At 47.8% G+C, this 21,593-nt stretch overlaps 1 protein-coding gene across 1 annotated transcript in view; it reads left to right on the forward strand.

Moving 5' to 3' along the window:
* The first annotated feature begins 1,755 nt into the window (after positions 1-1,755).
* Positions 1,756-21,593, forward strand: part of SETBP1 (SET binding protein 1) — a 315,053-nt gene continuing 295,215 nt past the window's right edge. Inside the window, exons 1-2 of the mRNA XM_074952307.1 lie at positions 1,756-1,888; positions 19,084-19,749. Coding sequence (XP_074808408.1) covers positions 19,258-19,749 — 492 coding nt within the window. The 5' untranslated portion in view covers positions 1,756-1,888; positions 19,084-19,257. The remainder of the gene's footprint in view (positions 1,889-19,083; positions 19,750-21,593) is intronic.

Below are 21,593 nucleotides of genomic sequence, written 5' to 3' on the forward strand. Positions count from 1 at the left end.
CACTCTCAAGGGGGTGTATAGCATGCACACACTCCTGTGTCCGATGGGGATGGATCACCCTATTTCAGGGAGCTAGCCTCAGGTAGTCTTGGCACTCAGGGGACTGTAAGGGCTGTCCTTGTGGCTGGCGCCTGCATGCTGGTTCAAAGGGGAGAAGCTCCTTGTATCATTGCTCCCTTTATACACCCTGATCCTTTGCAGGTGGGCTGTAGCCTAGCTCTTAATACACATGGCACCATCTAGACAGGATGGGGTATCCCATGTAATTCCATAAAATAAGAAAACCCTGATGTGGAGGAACCTAAGATATTTTAGGCTAGCCCCCCCGGGTTGCATATGAAATTTCATGGGCATGCACATTTCTAAGTAAAGGCTCCACCTGTTTAGTCCTCACTCACCCTTATTGTTTTCAATAGGATTACTCATGCCAGTAACAACTGACTCCTGTGTGTAAGGCCTGGCCCCCCAAGACTGTAATAATCCCCTCCCCCCCAGAAAGCAGTGTATAAGCAATCCTCGGTCACAGGAGCATGGTCCGTGCAGGCCATTATTTAAAATAAACCTCTGGGGCTGAAATCCCTGTGCCCGCGTTGTGGTGGTGGGGTAGACAGAACTAATCTGGTTTTCTCTTCCCCCTCTCTGTCTATTTCTTTTCTCTGGCTTTTCTCCCCTGCCCCCAACACTGCTGCTGTTGTGTCAGGTAGTGGCAGTGTTGAGTACATGAACCCGGCGCTGAGCATTACAGCCCTTGTGTGTGGGGGGCTGTGTGCTGGATCCTTTCTTTAAAACAACAACAACACAACCTACTACTGCTGCAAGTCTCCGGGAGAGAGAAAACCAGACCCGGCACGGAGAGAGGAAGCCACCAGCTCAAAGTGATCGGCTGAGACAACTCATCGCCGCCCCTACCTCCTTTAAGGGAAAACAAATTAATAACAATGCAGCCCACAAGAGAGCAAAAGGCAGCACCCAGCCCCTAGCCCCTGCGTGGACTCTCCGCCTGCCTCCCCGGCCGCGATCCGGCCGGGCAGCAGGAGCAGGGACCCCCCCTTTCTTTCCCCCCTATTAACAAAATATCCTGCCCCCCCACTTTTCCCTTACTCCGCTCCGGGACCCGAGCCGCCGAAGCAACCCGCGGAGCGCAGGGGGAGCCATGGAGCAAGCCGCCAGCCGCAATCACCGAGGCAGCGCTGCAGCCCCGAGCAAACTGCCGTGATCAGCGAAACCTTTCCGCCCTGACCCCGCAACCCGCCCGCTCTGCGCGCCCGGGGGGCGGAAAACCCGCAGCCAGGAGCCGCGCCGTCCGCCCGCCGAGCAGCATCCCTTTAAAACCAACCCCCCCCAAAAAGCCAGGGGCGAGCGCGGGAGCAGCTCCATCCATTCCGGAGCCAGGATTTTATCCGGTGCATTGACCCCCGCCCTCCTTCCCCCCCCCTTCTCTTGCCTTTCTCTCCCCCTCCCCCCTTCTCCTTTTCATTTTTTTTTTTTTATTTCGGATCCGGCTCAAATGAGCCGGGACTGTGAATGTGATTGACTCCGGCTTGCCAGACGCCATTTTCCCCCCCTGCTCGCTCTCTCCCTCTCTATTTATCTCTCTATCATCCCTCTCTCTATCCCCGCGCCTCCCCCCCCCCCCGCCCAACCCCTCCCCCGGCCCTGATCGCTCCCCCCGCCTCCCCTCGCCTCTGCGCGTGTTACACGCCCGTGTGCTCCCCGTATCTGACAGATGAGCACCGCCATGGCTTTGCCGCAGCACGAGCGAGAGCACCTTTGGGGGCTCCGGCGAGGGATTGGAACCGGGATCTAAAAAAGAGAAGAGACCCAGCCGCGGGTGGGGGAAGCCGAGAGACGAAGCCGAGAAGCCCCGCTCCGGCGTGGGGGGCTATGGGTTAGTAAACACCCGCCGCCGGGGAAATCTCGCTCCGGATTGCACGGGCGGGTTTGTTGTCTTTGGGCTGCATGCAAAAGTTAATGTCGGTCGCCTGCCTCTCACCCCCCTTGGTGACTTTGCAATGGCGCGGGAAGGTCTTTATTTGGGTGCATTTGTATTCCGGGTGTAGGTGATTTCCTCCCCCCCCTCCCTCCGGAGCCCCCCTTTCGGCTGGGGTGGGTGCATTTTGGAGGAGTTTGTATAATGTGTTTCGTTCCCCCCTCTCCTGCACGCCCACCTCCCTTCCCTAGTCTGTCTGAAGCCTTTCTGATGGTGGTGTGGGGTAGGTGGCAGGAGTGTGTGCGCGTGTGGGGGAGTTGGCAGATCTTCTCCCCCCCCCCTTTGTAAATTGCCGGTTAAGTGGAGCTAGAGAGCAACATTATAACCTTGCTGGGGATTCCCCCCACCCTCCTTTCTTAGTGTACCCGAATTTTATAATAGCTATAGATGGGATGGTGTCTCTCTCTGTGTGTTAAATCCAATACAGTTCACGTAAGGACTTAAAAGCCCTTGTGTGTTTGTGTTCGCTTCACACCAGCCCATTGAATGGATCTGGGTATATTTTGACATTGAAAAGGACACGCACTCCATAAAAGCGGCGATTTCCAGTAACAAACGTGTGTGTGTGTGTGTGCAGGAAGCCAGGGGGTGGGTAATTAACAACGCAAGATCTCCCCCCCCCACCCGTCGTGTTTGTTTCAGAAGTAAACCGCGTTGTTAATAATACACCCCCCACTCCCCCGATTATTCCTCGCCACCTCCCTGAAATAAAACCAGGGCACAACCGGAGTTAAAGCTTTTAGGGGCTGGGGCATGCAAAAAGCCAGATGATGGGGGGAAGGTTAGGAAAAGACGCTAGCTTGTAAAATCAGTCTGCAGATTAGAGCAGCTATTGTCAAATCAAGGCATGGTGAATTCACCCCTCATTTCCCTCCCCAAGCAGCGCCCTGGTTTGAACTGGAGGTAGTGGACAAGTTCCCTTGCCTGGCAGTGGGACTTATTGAGCCTGAAGCTGGGCTGGTGCCCCCTCACGTTGTGATGATCGTGTGTGTGTGTGTGTGTGTGTGTGTGTGATGTACGTGGACATGTGTGTGCGTAGCATGACACACACGGAATAAACAGGCCACGACGGGACAGTCTCTGTGTGTGTGTGTGTGTGTATTTATGTCTAAAAAGGCAGTTGAGAGAAGGATTTCCGATTCGTTTCCGCTTCAAATAAACTGCACTGATAATCTCATGGTTGACGTCTAATGCTAAAAGGGCAATCTGCCGCGAGAAACTCTTCCCCTAAAGGAGCAGCTTCCCGGTACAAGCAATCGCGCCCCCGCCGCCCCCAGCAGCCCCCCCCCCACCCCCCTTCGAAAGTTCTCTGCGGCCGAACGTGGGACCCTGTCCGGGTGCATGCAAAGTCAACTGGATTTGTGGGGGCCGAGGTGCTCCTGGCAAAGATCGCCCCGAAAAGGAACCTGCAAAGGGAACTGACACCGCTTGTCAGTTTCGGCTCCCGCAGCTAGCCTCCCCCACCCCCTGGATCTGGGACTGTGAGCGGCAGACATTGGATCTGCCCCCGGGACGGAACCCAGCCCCCCAGCCCAAAGCTCCCCGTCCCCAGCTGGGCGCGAAGGCTTGATCCACTTGGCTCAAGCAGGGGCCAGGGAGCAGCCCCTGTCTTCAGTTCACGTCTAACTGACGCTGAGGGGGGTGTAGAAAGGGGATGAATGGGTTGGGGGGTGGGGTGGGGGGGGGATGTGGCAGGGCGGGAGATGCCCTTGCAGGAGGAGAGAATTCAGATGCTGTCTTGAACAGGCTCCAGGTCAATTTCTCTCGTGGCGGCTGTGACAGTCCAGGGCAGGATCGCCCAGACACCTTTATCTCTCTGCCCTGATGCCTCGGGGATCGACTGCGTCTGTGCCGGCGTGTGTTTTTATATGTGTCTTAAGATAGCTGCTGGCTGGGCTGCTCGCTCCCGAGTCGGAGTGCTCGCCCGGGCGTGGAGGAAGAGGGGGATGCGGCTGTGAAACGCGGACGGGGGCAAGGGCTAGATTTGAGCGCTGGAAAAGTTCGCATAAAAATCGATTCCGTGCGTGTTACTTCTAGTTAACGCACCTCTCCCCCTGGTCTGTAAGGTTTTGCGGGTATCCGAGGCGCAGTTGTTGCCGTGAGTGGCAATCCTGTAATCTGAGTTGAGCACTGGGAGGAGTAGGTGGCAAACAAATGTACTAGGGGGACATACCAGGGGAAACAATATTTCTCTTTTTAATACTGCAGATGAAGGTGTTTCATTACCTGCTAGGAGTAAACAAGCCAGTCGACTGGGTCAGCTTGAGTAGCAGTGGTTCTGCAGTAGTCTATCCAGGCTGCGACATGCCACTGGGTCAGCAGTGTGCTGCCTTATATGTACATCTGTCAAATTAAAAGTATGTTCTAGGCGAGTAAAATGTTGATCCTGCTAGTCCTTTGCTGTCAGGGGAAGTCATTTGATTCCTTTCTTATTGACACCAGGATTTCAGGGGTAAAGAATTGCCGGCAAATCCAATCCCCTGTTTAATATTATGGACCCAAATGGTAACAATTGATTAAACAGCCCCTGCAGACAGAGGACTATGGCAGTAGGGAGAGAAACATGGTTAAAAACAAGTTCTGCAAACAATGTAGTTGTACTTTAATCTCTGCTGTGATGGGAATGGTTATGTAAAGAGAGAAAAACACATAGGGATTGGAGATTGCTCTTCCATCCACTCTTGGCTTTGACTTTTTTTCTTTAACTTCTCAGACCCAACATTTTAATTGAAACCAGAAATCTATTGAGAAGTAAGGGAGCCAAGAAAACCTCTGTTTTCTCTGCAACTTGGGCTGGGGAATAAATAATGTTTTGCTGATGTTATTTCAAGTTGCTTGAGCTCTTTGGCTCCTGCCAAAAAAACCCAGCCTTGATTAACACATTATCATTTTAAGAGGATGAGCGATGTGAAATATGGTGAAATTGTGTGTTAGGTTTGCGCAAAGCTATAAAGTGTAGTAGGTGCTGGCAAACAAAAGAAATAAAGGCTTTGATTATTAATAGTAACAGTTGAGCCATTTAGTTCTGTTTGATGTTTATAGGGTTTCTTTGTTAAGGTCTGTTATTCAGTATAAGTTCAATTCAAACACTTAGAATGAACCCGATCCCAAATTAGTCAAATTGGTATTTCCAATTAACTAAAAATAATACTGAGCATCTATTGACCATAAATTCTTTACAACGTAAGAACATCATTTTTGCCTTCATTTATTACTTAATCCCCTTTTATAGTCTATTTCCTCCCTCCCTCTTAGCTCCTTTTCCCCTCCTCTGCCCTCCAGCCTCCCCCCTCTGCCCCCTCACACCTCTTAGGTATATATACCAGCCTACCAACAGGGCTTTTGTTTTTCATTACAAGATTTTGGCTAATCCCAATTCCAGTGACTTTTCTGCCCTCTCAGTAGGGCTCAATGGCTCATACTTAATCTTTCCCTTCTGTTTTCTTTCCCCTTTGGACAACACCCTCCAGGACTGAAAAACTATTGCCTTGTGCTTGGAGACTTTCAATTATGCTGCAGTTTTGACTCTTGACCCAACCAATAGCAAGAGATGCTATTGTCTAATGAATCACATAACACAGTTCTGGAGTCCAAAGGATTACTGTGGTGGAACTGATATCTCTCCATTGATGAGTGATTATTATCAATATGCCCAGATGATCTCCCTCAGTTCCCCTTAGAATAACTACATGTTACCAGAGTTTAGCTGATCTTTGTAAGGAGAGGAGTTTCAAAGACTTTTGCATCTGAGTTTCTTTTGAAGGCAAGGCAAAAAGTTGCAAAAAAGTGTGCTACATTTTAAAATCAATGATGTGCACCAGGGTAAAATAATAAGATGTATGGCCAAATTTTTTGCAGTGTGGCCTTTCTGTGTCTATACTGTATGCATGCACAATTATGGTGCATGCAAATCCAGCAGTTAGACACACACATGGAGGATAATGCAAATAGGTGCTCATGCAAAATCTCCGCCCACACAGTTAAAGGCTAGGTGAAAGCCACCTGAAAATCTAGCCTGTAGTTTTACACATTGCTCACTAGGAACCTAGGGACTGTTAGTGTATCAGCATTCTCTGTCTGGAGACAATGAGTTAAAATAAATCTCAAATTGGAGTCTGGAAAAGTCCATCAATGGAATATCAGGTGTATGTGGATTAATGCATAAAGAGAACTTTTGGGGGCAAGCACCCACAATGCCTTGCTGCTGGCTTTCTAGTTCTAGTCTGTCACTTTCCACCTTAAAACGTCAACAGGTTGTTCTTCCCCTAAAATATCATGAAGGAAATACAATTACTCTTTTAGAAAGTTGCCATCTTATTTAGAGATGGTCCTGAGTCAGAACTCTGGAACCAGGTCTCTTAGCTTTGAGACACTGTCTGCTCTGAAAGTGGATCCAGTTTTTATGGGTTGGGCCCATTCCCCAGTTTTATTCAGACACATGACCAAATTGCAGATGTGGATTGTTAACACAACTGCTCATAAGCCAGGCTCAAAGCTCTTCTTTTCTTTTTAAGAATGAACCTTTCACTTGACATTGCTTGAAAAGTTTATTGCATATTCTGACCTGCTTAGAAATCTACAGGATGCTGTGAAGAAGCAGAGCTCTCCAACATGCTGTCTGGATTCCGCAATATCATTTAATTGGACGTGGAGAACGAGGAAAGCAACAACATTAGTTAAGTTAGACAAAAGCCCGGGAACAATCCAACATGTCTTCCACAAGTTGCGGAAGTGTGGCAAGGAGTTGGGAGAAGGGGATTCTGTTTATCATCTAGAATGGGGGGAAAAGAGACCATTTCCCCTTTTGGATTGGCACAGGGTTTGTTTCGTATCCTAGGCCATCCAACCAGCACAGGGGAGGATAGTGGTATAAACCACAAAAAAATAATTTGCCATTGCGGCAAGTTGTGGTAAAGTAATAGTTGGATGTTAAAACCAACCTGCTACTATTTATTTATGATTTTGTTATCTTATATCTATATCAAATGGAGAGAGGCCTGAACTTCTGGGCCTCAGTGAATTTAACAGACTTCTATAGAAATTAATCTGGAGTTTTATTAATTTGCTAGGGAATGAAATCTTTTCTGTATACTTTTTCCTATAGAATTCTGTAGCAGGAATATAACAATATTCAATACCCAGGCTATAATGTTCCATTCAGTTCTTTAGTGCTTTTCCATAAGGGATCAGAGAAGTTGTGAGGTTTAATTAAGTACATTTGATAAGTGCTTTGAGGTCCTCAGATGAATAAGGCTGTTTACATTCAAAGTATTATTGTGGGCACCTATTAGTCTTAACTGGTTTCAGTTATCAACCCGTGTTTGCATATGTAACTTTCACATATTGCATTGAACAATTTCAAGCATTGTTTGGTTGATGGAGTTTTCTGAGGGATGGGGGAGGGAAAGGTTGAGCAAATTCCCTCCTGTTGTCAGTTGCCATGTAATTGATTCAGAAAAGGTGTGGGAGTAGGGGGAAATCACCTTTGCCTTTTGAATTATGTCTAACCTCACACTTTTAGACTGGACAACAGCTGGAATTTGAACAGATAAATTAGTAGGCCTGTAGTGCTTGTTGCAAACTTCTGCCTTTGCCTGGTGTGAGAGAAAAAAAGTTTTGAGTCACGAAAGTTATGGCCATTTGAAAATTGCATACCAAATATGCCCAACAGAAAACTTTGTCTGTTGATGTGCCCTTAGAGATGCACTGTGCAGAAGGGTTCAGCTGGATAAGTGGTAGCCACTGAAAGCTTGCCTAATTTAAATGTTCATAACTTTTAGGACTACTGCACTGATTTTCTTCCAACTGAGTATGGCTAGCAGATCTCACTGGGTCCAAAAAAGCAAGATAAGTTTGAAGAAAGTTGGTTTATTCTTAATCAGGGCCCTGCTGTGCTACTAATTAATACAATCTCACTTAATACCAATGAATGTTTCAGTCAGCAATCTCTGGAACTATTTTCGTCCATATACATTTAGGGCCTAATAAAATACTTACTGAGGTTAACGGGAGACTTTCTACCGATTTGGGGCTGGATTAGGCCATTTTAAGGGTACATTCTAGCAACTTTGTACCATATTTGTACTTGGGCTGCAGTATCAATGGACTATAGCCTGCCCCTGGCTCACTAGCAGCCTTGTAAGTTTTAAAGTGTGGCCGTAATGATAGTTGCAGGTTCTATTGTGCCTCAGCACCTGGATAGTGTTAGTTACAGACCCGGGAATTTTTTTTTAATTAAAAAAATTCAGGAAATTATATGCAAGAAATGGCAGTGATGCAACTGAAAGTTGGCACAGCTAAGCACACAAATGTCAGGAAATCTGCATATTAAAGATGAATGGATAATCATAGAATCATAGACTATCAGGGTTGGAAGGGACCTCAGGAGATCATCTAGTCCAACCCCCTGCTCAAAGCAGGACCAATCCCCAATTTTTGCTCCAGATCCCTAAATGGCCCCCTCAAGGATTGAACTCACATTCCTGGGTTTAGCAGGCCAATGCTCAGACCACTAACGTTGCCTTCGTGCAAGTATATTATCTAACTTCACTGAAGACAGTAGGATTACAGGGGAGTAACTGAGGGCAGCGTTTGGTCTTTAACTATGGTAATGCTGGGCCTGTGTCTCCCTTGCCTTCCTCCCCAATGGACACATGCGGAGATGCAATTCAACAGGGAAATAGCAGCTTTGAGGAGTCATGGTGCAGTGACTAGCTGAGTCCAAGCCCACCCAGCCCTTTAGGTCCGAGTTTGGGTGGCTAGTGCAAGCCACCGCTGGGCTGCAATGTTAGCACTGCTATTTTTACCGCACCAGCCCGAGTCTCTCTACCCCCACTAGGAATCACACTTCCAAGCTGTGACCTCCCAGTTCCAATGCACCAGCTCCTCTCCTCTCAACTCTAATCAATGACAATCAAAGGCCCTCTCTGCTCCAGCTCTTTAGAAGAGGATAACGAAAGGAAGCAAAACTAAACTACCGCCATCTACTTTCCAAATTAACACTTTCCTCTTGGTGTCCCAGCATATCTCAGACGCTCCTTGACACTGTAGACTCTTTGGTGCAAGGACAGTCCTTATATGTGTGTTGTACAGGACCAAATACTTTGGTCCTCCAAGGTATCCAGGTGCGTAACTCTTGTTGAAATCAGTGGGCGCTAAGTGCTTAAAGATCTTTGAGAATCTGGGTCATTGTCAGGGCTTTGAATAACAAAATAGTGTTTTGAATAACAAAAACACATTGTGATAAGCTCCCCTCAAAATCCAACCTTTCACAGGCATGATCTCATTTGAAATAAACAAAGTTTGGTCACATGAGACACTTTGGACAACGTGTAGCCAAGGTGAAGGCCAGACACTGGATTGCAGTCTTCTTGTTGTGCATCCTTGTCAGGGGTGAAAGTAAGTTAGAGGACTTACCGGTACGCCGGAGTCCTGAGCAGGGGGCGTGGCCTCAACTGGAAGAGGCAGGGCCTTAAATCCCCGGGCCCTTTAAATCAAGATTTAAAGGGCCAGGGCTCCAGCTGCGGTAGTGGCGGCTGGGAGCCCGGGGCCCTTTAAATCACCCCCGAGCTACCAGCTGCAGAGGCGGCTGGGAGCCCCGGGGCTTGGGGGAAATTTAAAGGGCCCAGGGCTCCCGCTGCTGCTACCGCAGTGGAGCCCCGGGCCCTTTAAATCACTGAGGAGCCCTGGGGGCTCCCGGCTGCCACCGCTACCCCGGGGCTCTGGGCTCTGGCAGAGCTTTAAAGGGCCTGGGGCTCCGCTGTGGTAGCAGCTGCCGGAGCCCCGAGCCCTTTAAATCCCCGCCTGAGCCCTGCTGCCCGAGCCCTAGGGTAGCGGTGGCCGGGCTCCATCGGGGATTTAAAGGGCCCCGGGGCTACAGCTGCTGCTACCGCCCCGGCCCGTTAAGTGCCCGCCAGAGCCCACCGCCACTACCCCAGGGCTTTGGCAGCAGGGCTCCGGTGGGAATTTAAAGGGCCAGGGCGGTAGCAGTGGCTGGAGCTCCGGGGCTCTTTAAATCCCCGCCAGAGCCCCCACCCCCCAGCCCAGGGCTCGGGCAGCAGGGCTCAGGCGGGGATTTAAAGGGCCCCGGAGCTCCAGCCGCCGCTACCGCCCCGGCCCTTTACATCTTCTCCAGAGCCCCGCTGCCGCTACCCCAGGGCTTCGGCAGCGGGGCTCAGGTGGGGTTTAAAGGGCCCCGGGAGGGTAGCAGGGGCTGGAGCTCCGGGGCCCTTTAAATCCCCGCCAGAGCCCCGCCACCGCTACCCAGGACCTCGGGCAGCAGGGCTCAGGCGGGGATTTAAAGGGCCCCGGGGCAGTAGCAGCGGCTGGAGCTCCGGGGCCCTTTAAATCCCCGCCAGAGCCCTGCCACTGCTACCCCAGGGCTTTAAATTGCCCTCTCGGAAAGCCGGTCCTGGGGCGTACCGGCTTACTTTCACCTCTGATCCTTGTGCCGTCGCTTTGGGGTTGTGGCAAGGATGCCTAGCCCAGTCATTGTGCATCCCCGATCAAATGCACTTTTTTTTGCCCTGAAAGAGGGAGTGCTGGCCTCCCTGGCATTTGCATCGGGGGGAAAAGAAAAACCCACACAACCCTTTCTGCCCTCCCCCTCAAAAAAAAAAAAAGTGTGGCAGCAGCTATAAATAAAAACAAAGCCCTCGTTAATGATTTATGCAGAGAAATCATTTTCGGCAAGTTTCTGGGTGCAGCCGGGAATGTTTGATCAGAGGGAGAGAAAGAGATTAGAGTGCTACCATGTCTGTGTTAGAATCAGGCTACTGTGTCGGATGGCAGACTTCCAAGAGCCGGGTCAGACTAGGGAAGTTTGGTAAGACAGAACTGATGGAATTGCGTGGAGTTTGCTTTCCCTAGTTGGCCTCCACTTCTGTATCCTTATCCTAAATACCTATAAACTTTCCATTTGTAGTAGCTGTGAATACTTCCAGTACAGATTCCAAGGCCAGAAGAGACCATTGTGATCATCTAGGCTAAGCAGGTATCCAGAGTACCCTCCTCAGGTCAGGTTGCTGCTGTCCTCCAAATAGCTTTCTGCTGTTATTATAGAAATAGCTTGTTTCTTGTGGTGGCCCATACTATTATAGACTGCATTGCGCCTGGATCACGATGTCTATTGCTACGGTGCGTTATACTCCGTGCAGCGCGGTCTAGGGGAGAGGGCAGTGGCCTGGGAATCAGGAGAGCTGCGTTCTGTTCTCAGCTCTGCTGCTGACTTGCTGTTTGATCTTGGGCAAATCAGTTCAGCTCTTGACTTGTCTAGTGTGTAAGCCGCTTGGGGCAGGGATGATCTTGTACTGTGCCTCGCTGTGATCTCAGTCTGGCCCTCCAGGTGCACCTGTAATACAAATCAGAGGACCATGCAACCCATTGACTTCCCTGGGGAGATGTGGGTCAAATTCTGCTCTTAGATGCACAGGTGTAAATCTAACGAAAGTTCATTTACACCAGTTTCAACAGCAGCGTTGGCCCAGAGAGTGTAAGTCAGTGAGGTATTTGCCCCTTTGTGACAGGCACTTGGGGATGGGAGAGATGGTGCTTGATTGCTTTCTAGGGGTGGTGAGACACATCACTCTGAGTTGGGTGGTGAGTGTGTGGGAAGAATGCACTTGCAAATAATCACTAGGTTTCAATTGTGTGCATGAAAAAAATATTTGTGTAATTTTAAGTGCATCCCACTTAGACACAATCAGTCTTCAGCATGCACGTGAAATGGGGAACTCCGGCATGCCTGCTGCCATGCAGGCTCAGAACCCCACCTTGGGTATGGGCATCAGGGGCTGTCCTTGGATGGCATTTACCCTGCCATTCACTGCTCAACACTTGCCTGTGGTTCCTGCTGTTGCAGCAACAGCACTGGGGGCAGTGTGTCTTTTATGGGCTTTGTGATTTATGGTGGAGTCCGTTGTTTGATCATTCAGTTGGCCCTCCCTTCACTGCTCCTCTGATAGGTACTTACATAGAAAGGTACCTATCTGATTGAATTACGGAGTCTCAAACCTAGTTATGGAATCAAATATGATTTCATAATCTACCATTTAATGTCTCTATGTTGAAGAGACAGATACGCATGTGTGTAATACACATACGAACAAGCCTGCATTATTATGGAGGCACATGGGCCTTCATTTATGTTTGTCTCTTTATCTGTGTGTGTGTGTGTACACAGCTATCTGCAGAATCACATGGTTGCAAGATACATCTAGACAGTGGGTTACCTAGTCCATCCCCAGCCTTTCTGACATTTGACTGTTGAACGTCCCTTCATGGGACGTCCTGATTCGTACCTGCCTTTCACTTTATTGAGCACCAATAAAATGATGACAGGCTTGGAGCAGAGTTAGATTTTAGATTGTAGCAGTCCAGTGAAAACGAGTGAAGGTTACATTTATTGTTTGTTGACCAGATGGTTGGCACTAGTAAACCAACAGAACTCCCCTGGCTTCCCTGAAGCTATGCCTTATTTATATCTCCTGAGGATCTGACCCTTCATCTGTGTTTGTTTAGACAGACAAAATATTGAAAAGTGCCTCCACAGACATGTAGGAACTGTTGTTCTATTTTAAAACAACCCGCCAACCAGACTGACTGTCAAACTTTGAAGAGTTGTATCAAAAGTACATCACCGAGACATCGACAGTCCCTTATTTATTGATTCTGTGGGTTGGTTTAGCTTGAAAGGGACGTCTTCCTCCCCGTCGTTCCTGTGATGGAGGTGATAGGCCCAACACAGGTGAAGGGCAGAAGGATGTTTATTGTAGAACCCGTCGCAGAGATGGGAAAGAGCGGTCATGGTGCCTTTTCCAGTGCCCTGCAATGCCGGGTAGTTTTCTTTAGAGTGTTGTGGCCAGAGGAGATAACTCAAGGCACGTCTACATGGGAATAAAAGCCCTCTGGCACAGCCACAGCTGGCCCAGCTCCGTTGACTCGGGCTGCTGGGCTAAAAATCGCTGTGTAAATGTTTAGGCTCGGACTGGAGACTGAGCTCTGGGACCCTCCACCCTCACAGGGTCCCAGAGCCTGGACTCCAGCTCATGCCTAATCATCTACACAGCAAATTTTCAGCCCCAGAACCTGAGCCCCAGTCCTCGGACTCAGGCCAGCCAGAGGCTTTTATCACTGTGTAGACGTACCCTTAGTGGTCTGAACATTATGCATGAAATTCCTCAACATTTTGAAACTAGTGGACTTAGGAGAGGCTTCTTTGTTTTCCCAAAGTAGATAAACTGAGTGTCATGCTGCTTCCGATATGTCAGGCCTTGCCTACGCTAGAAAGGGTTTGCTGGTATAGCTGTACTGGCAAACTGACCCTGAGTGGATGCAATTTATAGAAGAATTCCTTTGGCAGCATAGCCTATCCCAGTTCCATATATGAGATAAGCTACACTTGTGGCAAGGACTGTTTTGTCAGTATCCCTGAATCTACAGGATGGTTTTTGCTGTATTGGGGGTGTGATTATTTTTTTTTTCTTCACTCCAACTGCTATAACTATGCCAGCAAAACTTTTAAGCGTACACCAGGCCTCAGGTTTTTTTTATGAGACTTTAAAACCCAAGCTCCTGATGCCCTGTGTGGACACTGAAGATTAAGTGACACTTTTCAAGTGTCTTTGGCCCAAACTTTCCCCTGAGTGTACTGTATGTGGTCTGGTGGCCTCCACCCCAGAGGTAGCTGCATTTCAGTGGTGGTATATAATTGGTGAAGGAGCTTGGGATCATTTGGAATGAAAGGTGATACATGAACGTCAAATACTGTCATATATTCCCCAGTGCTTTGTGCAGTTTTAAATGGATGAAGTGGAGAAGCTTCCTGGGTTTTTGTTGTTTTATCAGTGGTTAGGGATTTCGCTGTTAAATAGCAAGTGTATCTCACATGGGGAAAGAGTGATCCAGTGGCTATGGCACTGGAGTGGGAGTCCGATTTGGGCTTTAGTTTGACTCCACCGCTGACCTCGGGCAAGACACGTCCCCTGTCTGTGCCTCAGTTTCCCCATAGGTAAATAGGGTTAATTGTATTTACTTTCTTTGTAAGGCACTTTGAGCTCTATGAATGAAAAGAGAGAAGCTTTAGTAGCTGCAGTAGAGACTTCAATTTGTGTATTGTAGTGTTTAGGCTTAGAGGAGTATCCCTTTAAATAGTTTGTGAGCCATCTAGAGGTGCTCACTGTGTTTTAGAAGCTGCAAGAAATCAGCCAGAGTAGCAGTTTGTATGGTGCATGTTTGTGTATCTTTAGTAAAAACAAGTATTTGGGATGTGGCTGTTCCTGTCTGGTTTCTTTATATAGTTATTGTTGTGTAAAGAGCAAAGAGAGCACAGAGTTGGCACTTCCTTACACGTAGAATCCAAAATTCGGTAGCACTTCTCCCCCACAGGCACCTAGTGTGTGGATGCTGTTTCAGTCATTAGCAAATGTTCTGTTTAATCAGTTTACCGTTCTGACATTTCCACACTGGAGAGTTTGTGTAGCTGCTTGAAGCAACAGAAGGAAACAAACTCATCCTATTGTTGTAGAGGTCTAGGATGTCCATGATCCAGAGCAAACTCTTGAGCTCACAACTCTTAGGGTGAAATCCTGCTCTTAGCTATGTGCATATGAATCCCATTGAAATGGATGTGTGAACATCCATAAGCAGAATTTAGCACATAGCCTTTATCAGCTAAAGCGTGGAAAAACTCCCTAATTAAGGACTAATGCTAAATTTTCTGAAACTCATCTCATTCACCTGTGAATTATCCTTCCTCAAATTCAAGCCTTGCTAGTGGTTACACTGTCTGCTGGGAATTTATTTCAGAGAATGTGATGCATCTGTAGTAGGTTATTGACCATCACCTATCACTGTGAATCTCAAAAGATCTGGAGGGTTAGTTTGGGTAAACATTTAAAAGACTGAACTAGCCCAGCCCTTGGGACCTGTAAAATAGGTAAATAAGCTTTCCCACTGGAATTCCAGCTCTCCACACAGCCAGTCAGGCCAGAAGAACCTTTCTTGCTTTATTTTGGCACTTTCACTTGCAGCCCCAGATGAAACATGGAACAGCAGACAATGCAAAACGATAGAGACGGATCCAAGCCACAATATCTGAATCAGGGACCAAACTTTCCCAATATCTGGATCCAGGACTTGGTTTAGAGTTTGACTTTATAACTATGAAGAAAACAGAAGTTGTCTAAAGCTTTTCTTACTAATCACTAATTTGATTTTCTTCAGCTCCAAAGATGCCCAGAACCTTGTATCTTTGTGAATGGGGCTTTAGGGATACACTAACAAAAGGGTATTGTCACATTGGTAGAAATAACATTGCTCCTACTGAGTGACTTGCTCCTGTGGTATCTCCCATTAGCATGTCTAGTGTTGTCTTCATGCCTAGTGCTTCAAAGTTGGAAATAGTTCTCACAGCACTGGCATGGCTGAAGCTGGGGAAAGAAATAGAGGCGGGGAACTACCCAGGAGACTGCTTTTTCAGGAGGTTGAACTGAGGTTTCTTAACTAGTCAGAGCATGTGTAGTCTGCCCAAACAAGAAAGACAAGTATCATGTCCCAATACCCAAGTCATTTAACTATGAACCCTGAAGCAGAATAATGAGCTACCTTAAACAATGACCCATTTAATTCCTGTACAGAGATATAGTGCATCATTGTTTGTTTATTGCTGCAGGTCTGTTGATATCATGGTTTGCCGATTCTCACACAAGATGACGCCAAGATTCTTAGGCCCTAATCTAACCCAATTTACACCCATCTGATGTGAATGCAGCACGGATGACTTTATTCAGCTACTCCTGATTTACGTTGATGTAACTTAGATCAGAGTCAGGCATGTAGATGGGATCCAGATCCAAAGTTTGGAGTAGGAGCCTAGGTTTTGGTCAGCCCCTAGCCGCATAGAGAGAAATTCCAACCTCTATATGAACTTCCCAGAGTTAGGGTTCAGGGTTTTATTCTGATGTTTTGAAATGATGATCAAATCTAGTTCACTTTTTGTTGATGGGTTGGATGCTGTAGCTGCTTCTCTGCAAACAGAAGCAGCCTCCATTGCTGCCCAATTGAAGTGGCACATCCTGGTGCCCTGCTTGTTTGAACAGACATTCTCTGCAAGAAACTGCTTGCTCTTTCTATCAGCAGGGGAAGGGGTTAATGTCCTGTGGATGGAGGTCCGGTACAGAGTGCCCATTGCACATGCATGCATACCAAAGCAGTAACTTGCAGGAATGCCGCACAGCAGAACCTTACCACCTTATGTTTATTTCAGTACTCTGTGTGCATACAATGTGTTCCTCTGTAAGGAAATTAACAATGCAAAATGTCAGATAAATAAGGAGCTTTATTTGATTGGTATGGATGGAAATGGAAGGTATCCCTGACGCTGACGCTGTCATCTATTTGGGCACAAAGCATGGCAGGGGGCCAGGTCCGTTAACTGGGTGGAGCAGTTACATGTGTAGCCTTTCCCCGAGGTAGGGCTCAAACCTCCTTTCTGGTGCTTGCTACCTGCAGGGGCTGCTCCCTTCTCTTCGCGGGGGTTGAGTCCTGGGTGCAATTGCTTTTGTGACGCCTGGTGCCTCCACCCAAGGTGATTCCTCACTGTGCTCAAGTCACAATATTGCTACCACTTCTGGCAAGGAGTATAAAACACAGCACACTGGAGACAGTAAATTACCTCAACACAAACCCAGCAAAGAAATGACACCCCCGCCCAAAATAACAACATAAAAAAGAGGGACTTTATTGGGAGCAGGAAGATGGGATTGGGGGAAGGAAACGTTTAGAGTTAACTAATAATACTAATTATCAACACATTTCCCACCTCCCAACACTCCCAGCTCTTCCCAACCCCCAGCTGCCTCCCTGGCCACTTCCCTAGGCGGATGGTACCCAGAGGCTGAGTCCGGAGGTGAGTGCTGCAGTGCTGCGAATGTTGCCTGGCTTCAACAAAAAGAAAAGGGGTCCTCTAACAGTGTCTTTGCCTGGGCGGGACAGGGTCCTCTCCTGGCTCCCTGGTCTTCAGTCCTGTGGGGGTCTCACCTGGCTCTTGGTAGCCAGTGCCGGCTTGGATCTCTGTCAGTCTGGACGGTGGTCTCTGCAGAGTTGTCGCTGCCTGGTCCATGCAACTTTCCTGCTGCAGTTCAAAGACCCCTTTATTGCACTGGGGAGGGGGAGTTAACCAGTGGCTCCCTGTGCTGTTCTGCTTCTCTCTCAGCTCCCAGACCGAACTCTGAAACTAAATCTAGTGTCTGTGTCTCTGAGTCAGGCTGCATCCTTTCACTGAGGGCTGAGCAGCCCTGGCTCATCATTGCCCCAGCAAACAGCTTGTCCATATTCTCTCTCCCCCCTCCCCCAATGCAGAAGCCTATTGGCCTCAGCAGGAGTTTCTAATTCCTCTCTCCCTGCCCTTGTCTCCAAGCATGTTGGGAAGTGGTGTCAGAGAGCTCCGGTAGCCATTATTGTCATGGTCCAAAGGGTAGGACCCCCCCTAGAGGCTCAGTCCAGCATTCTAGGAGAGGGCAAACTCCAAGAGTGGGTTACACCTGCATAATCAAAACAGTCAGGCAGGTGTGATATGTCCCCTATTTAAACTAATAATTATATTAGCTAGCATTAAGCGAAACCTTCCCATGTTCAAAGCAGTGTACAGGCATTAACTAATTAATCCTCCAAAAACCCCTTTGAGTGAGGGGTTGTTATCCCCTTTGCATAGGTGGGATACCTTTCAACTTAGTGCTTATGGGAGAGCAGGGCTCAATTGCTCTGGACACTGATGGTCCCATCTTTATCCACAGAAGAGCTGTAAGTTGAGCAAAAATGTTTGCATATGCTCTACCGATGTACCTCTATCATGAGCCAGATAAACCACTTCTAGAGCCAGCTGATAGCTCAGTCTCTGAGAGGTGCACAGTTCTTAGTTCCTCTGCCAAAAAGGAAGCCAGCTCGTGTTATTGATGGTGCTTTCATGTGGATATCGGTCTACTAAGAACTGTACTCAGGTCACCACATCATTTAGCTGTAGGACGGTAAGGACTTTTCACCACTACCCTCAAAGGCCAAGGCTAGATCAGTGACCTCTGGCTGTACTCCAGTGGAAATCTGAGCAAATAGTGTATGTGCAGGATCGTTTCCTCTGAACTTTAAAAAGTGGAAAGTAGTGAGAGGTTCAAACTGCAGACCCCGCAAGAAAGCTTACCTGATTTCTCATGCCAAGCTGAGTTCTAGAATGACGAGTGTTACAGTGAAAGATACAAGGGGACATGTTGTACTGATGACTGGCCAAACTGCTATTTCCCAGGGTTGCCTTTACAGTTTGTTGCTACATGGGGTGGGTTGGGAAATCCTTATTTGCTTTAAGATTTTGTATGTAGCTGGTTCCCTAGAAGATTGTTCACTGGATGCTTGGTGTTTGTCTTGGTCTTTATGTAACTCTGCATGAAACATGCCCATTGTTTTGCTTTATCTCTGTTGAAATTCTATAGCTTCTCCTGTCCATCCGGTCAAGATGTTCAAAAGGGATTAGATAAGGGGTGCTTCCATTTTTGGGGTTTGCAGCTAGAGGCACCTTAAAGGGGGGCTGATTTTCAAAGGGTGGGGGCTTTCTGAAAATCAGCCCTCTCTGGTTGGGCATTCAAAAACGGAGGTATGTGAAATGAGTCACTTTTGAAAATGCTGGCCCCCCGGTTTCCTCCGGAGCCCTAAGCAGTGGTGAAACTTCACCTTCGATGCATTTCCAGCTTGAGCTGGTGCAAATGAATCCCAAATCCAAGCAGCTTCAGTAATGTGTAGATGTACGTATGTTTATCTGTGCGTGTGTTTCATTATCCAGTCCATCTCGTTGGGGTGCAGATTGTCATTGTTTGTTGGTTGGCTGTCCCCTAGTATTTTAGGCCCAAGTTCTGGCTGGTTCTGAGTGCTGGCAAATCCTACGCGCTTCACTGAAGGTGCTCAGGACCTTGTAGCAGGTGCGCAGTGCTGTGCTGGATTGGACCCATCTTGGGGAAGCCCCGTAGTGCTCTGTTTCAGTCGGTTCTATGGTTGCACTTTGTCACATGCATGAGTGCTGACTTCCTTTTTCTTCTCTCTTCTTTCAACAGTTGCGGCTTTGATCACTTCTGAGCTCCTTCCAGTGTCCGGACTATTGGGACTTTAAATTTTACAGACAGTTATCATTCAGTTCCTGGGGTTCTCCCCTCTCCCCCCTTTTCTCCTCATCACCTTCCCCGTCCCCCTTTCCCTCTTATAGAACTCCAGTGCATTGTGAGATTGCCATGGAGGCAAGGGAGACCCTAGGCAGCTCCCGGCAAAGGGGAGGCGAGGTGGATTTCCTGCCGGCCACGGTTGCCTCTGTGAAGCCTCCACCTTCTTCTAGCTGCACGGGAGAGACCATGTTGCCTGCTTCAGGCTCCGGGAAAGGGATCCCAGTGAGCGGAGAACGACTGGAGCCAGAAGAAGAGGACGAATTGGGTTCTGGGAGAGACGTGGATTCCACTTCCAATGCAGACAGCGAGAAATGGGTGGCAGGAGATGGCCTGGAGGAGCAGGAGTTTTCAATCAAGGAGGCTAACTTTACAGAGGGGAGCCTGAAGCTGAAAATCCAGACCACTAAGAGAGCCAAGAAGCCCCCTAAAAACCTGGAGAACTATATCTGCCCACCTGAGATCAAAATCACCATCAAGCAGTCTGGGGAGCAGAAACTCTCCCGAGGTGGGAAAAATAGCAAAGCAGCTAAAGAGGAGGACAGAGGGCACTCCAAAAAGAAGGTAAGGATACCAGTGCTTTCAAGTGGCCTCTTATTTATTTTTCCTCTTTATTAGCTGTTCACAGCTGATGAACTGAGCTGTTTCCCTCCTCTCCCCGGCCCCCTTTGCCTGTTTTTACACAAGACTGTGCTGCATGGACCGAGTGAGATAATCTGATCAGACATTCTGAACAATGAGGACCACATTCTGCCTACGGGTGCATGCATGCAACTTCCACTAGGCTATGCCCCCAGCCCTCTTGGGAAGGGGTTGGGAGCCAGCTGCATGCCTCTGAGGGCAGGATTTGGCCCTGGGTATTGGACTCTGCTTTTGCAGAAATAATAAGAACCAGCCCTGTTACCAAAACAGATTTGGAACACAATGGGTTTTCCTGTTCCTTCTCGCTGTATGGGGGGACCATCTGCCTCGCTCGGAACTCCTGGGAGTGGGACTAACCTGGGGCAACCTGAACCTCTGTGCTGTGGCGGGTTGCCAGAGTTCACCAGTTGTGCTTCTGAAGGTCATGGAGAGGCTAGACTAATCAGCTGAGAACAAAAGGTATCCCATGTGTGTGCACAAGAAATAACCTTCACCCAATTTGCCAAGCTCTGCTTGGTTAACACAGAGCTGATATAAACGAGGGACAGTCCAGCATTCCCACGTACAATATGAAGATCATCTTGAATTGTCCTTTATAATAGCTAGTGCAGAGGAGGTCAAAAGTTCTCTGACCTTCAAAGGCCTTTTCTGTTTTGTATGCAGTTGAGAATTAAGTTTATTAATAAATGACTGATAAACGATGTCCCCCATTTCTAACTGCTATGTGTCTGAGCACAACTGCTCAATCCCTTTGTTTTGTAAGCTTTAAATTGCATCGTCGAACACAGGTATGTGTGCAGAGAATAAACGCACTCGTACCTATATACGGGGCTAATGGCTCCATTGCTCTCGATTTCAGCATTGTGCTGGTGACACTAAAGTTATCGTTGAGAAGATACCTCCACTATTAGCCCCATTTTCTTTCAGGTGCTTATCATAGTCTTGAAATGCTCTTTGGGCTGAGATTTCTTATTCTTTACATAGGGTGAAAATGCATGATCATGTGTTGGTTTAGCCAAAGTGAATCTTAAGGAGTGTGAACTTATGAGGACTGAAAGCAAGGAGAATTTTTCTCTGAATCAATGTGAATAACACACTGCATGTGGGTGGAATACGTTACTTTTAACTCAGTGAAGGGATTTCTTTGGGCCGTTTATCCACTATGATGCGGATTTCCAGATATCTGGATATCCACTAAAGTAAATAAATGCTTAGGCCCAGATACTAATATCCTTACTCACACTGAGTAACAACCTACTCCACAAGCAGTCCTGTTGATTTCAATGGAAGTGCTTGTTGTGTGAAATAGAATCCAACATTAATAACGGTACCACAATCTGGCTGTTAATGACTGTGTCGAAACAAACCCCTATGATTGTGGAACCATACTGATAAGAACACACACTGACTATAGTTATGTATATGGATCAAGAAGAACTTCCAGGGCTGTTATTGGAAATCAGGGTCAAATTAAAGGAGCTAGCATCACAGTGTGTTTAGTTGCCTGCATGGCCATCCAACTAAAGTGGTTGTTGGTTATTTTTAAAGTCAACAAACAATAGTTGTGGAAGTGACATGCAAAACGCTTACAGCACTGCAACATTAAGGATGAGATTTGACTCATGCAGAGGTCAGGAGATTCAAAGATACGGCTCTCAGCAGCTTTGTGCTGGTGTGTGGGCAGAGTATGTGACTTTTACGTCCGTGACACCAAGCATTTCTGTAGCACATAGACGCTTCCATCAGGGATGAGGGCCCCCTTGTGC

Source organism: Natator depressus, chromosome 5 (assembly GCF_965152275.1).
Source record: "Natator depressus isolate rNatDep1 chromosome 5, rNatDep2.hap1, whole genome shotgun sequence".
Lineage (NCBI taxonomy): Eukaryota > Metazoa > Chordata > Testudines > Cheloniidae > Natator > Natator depressus.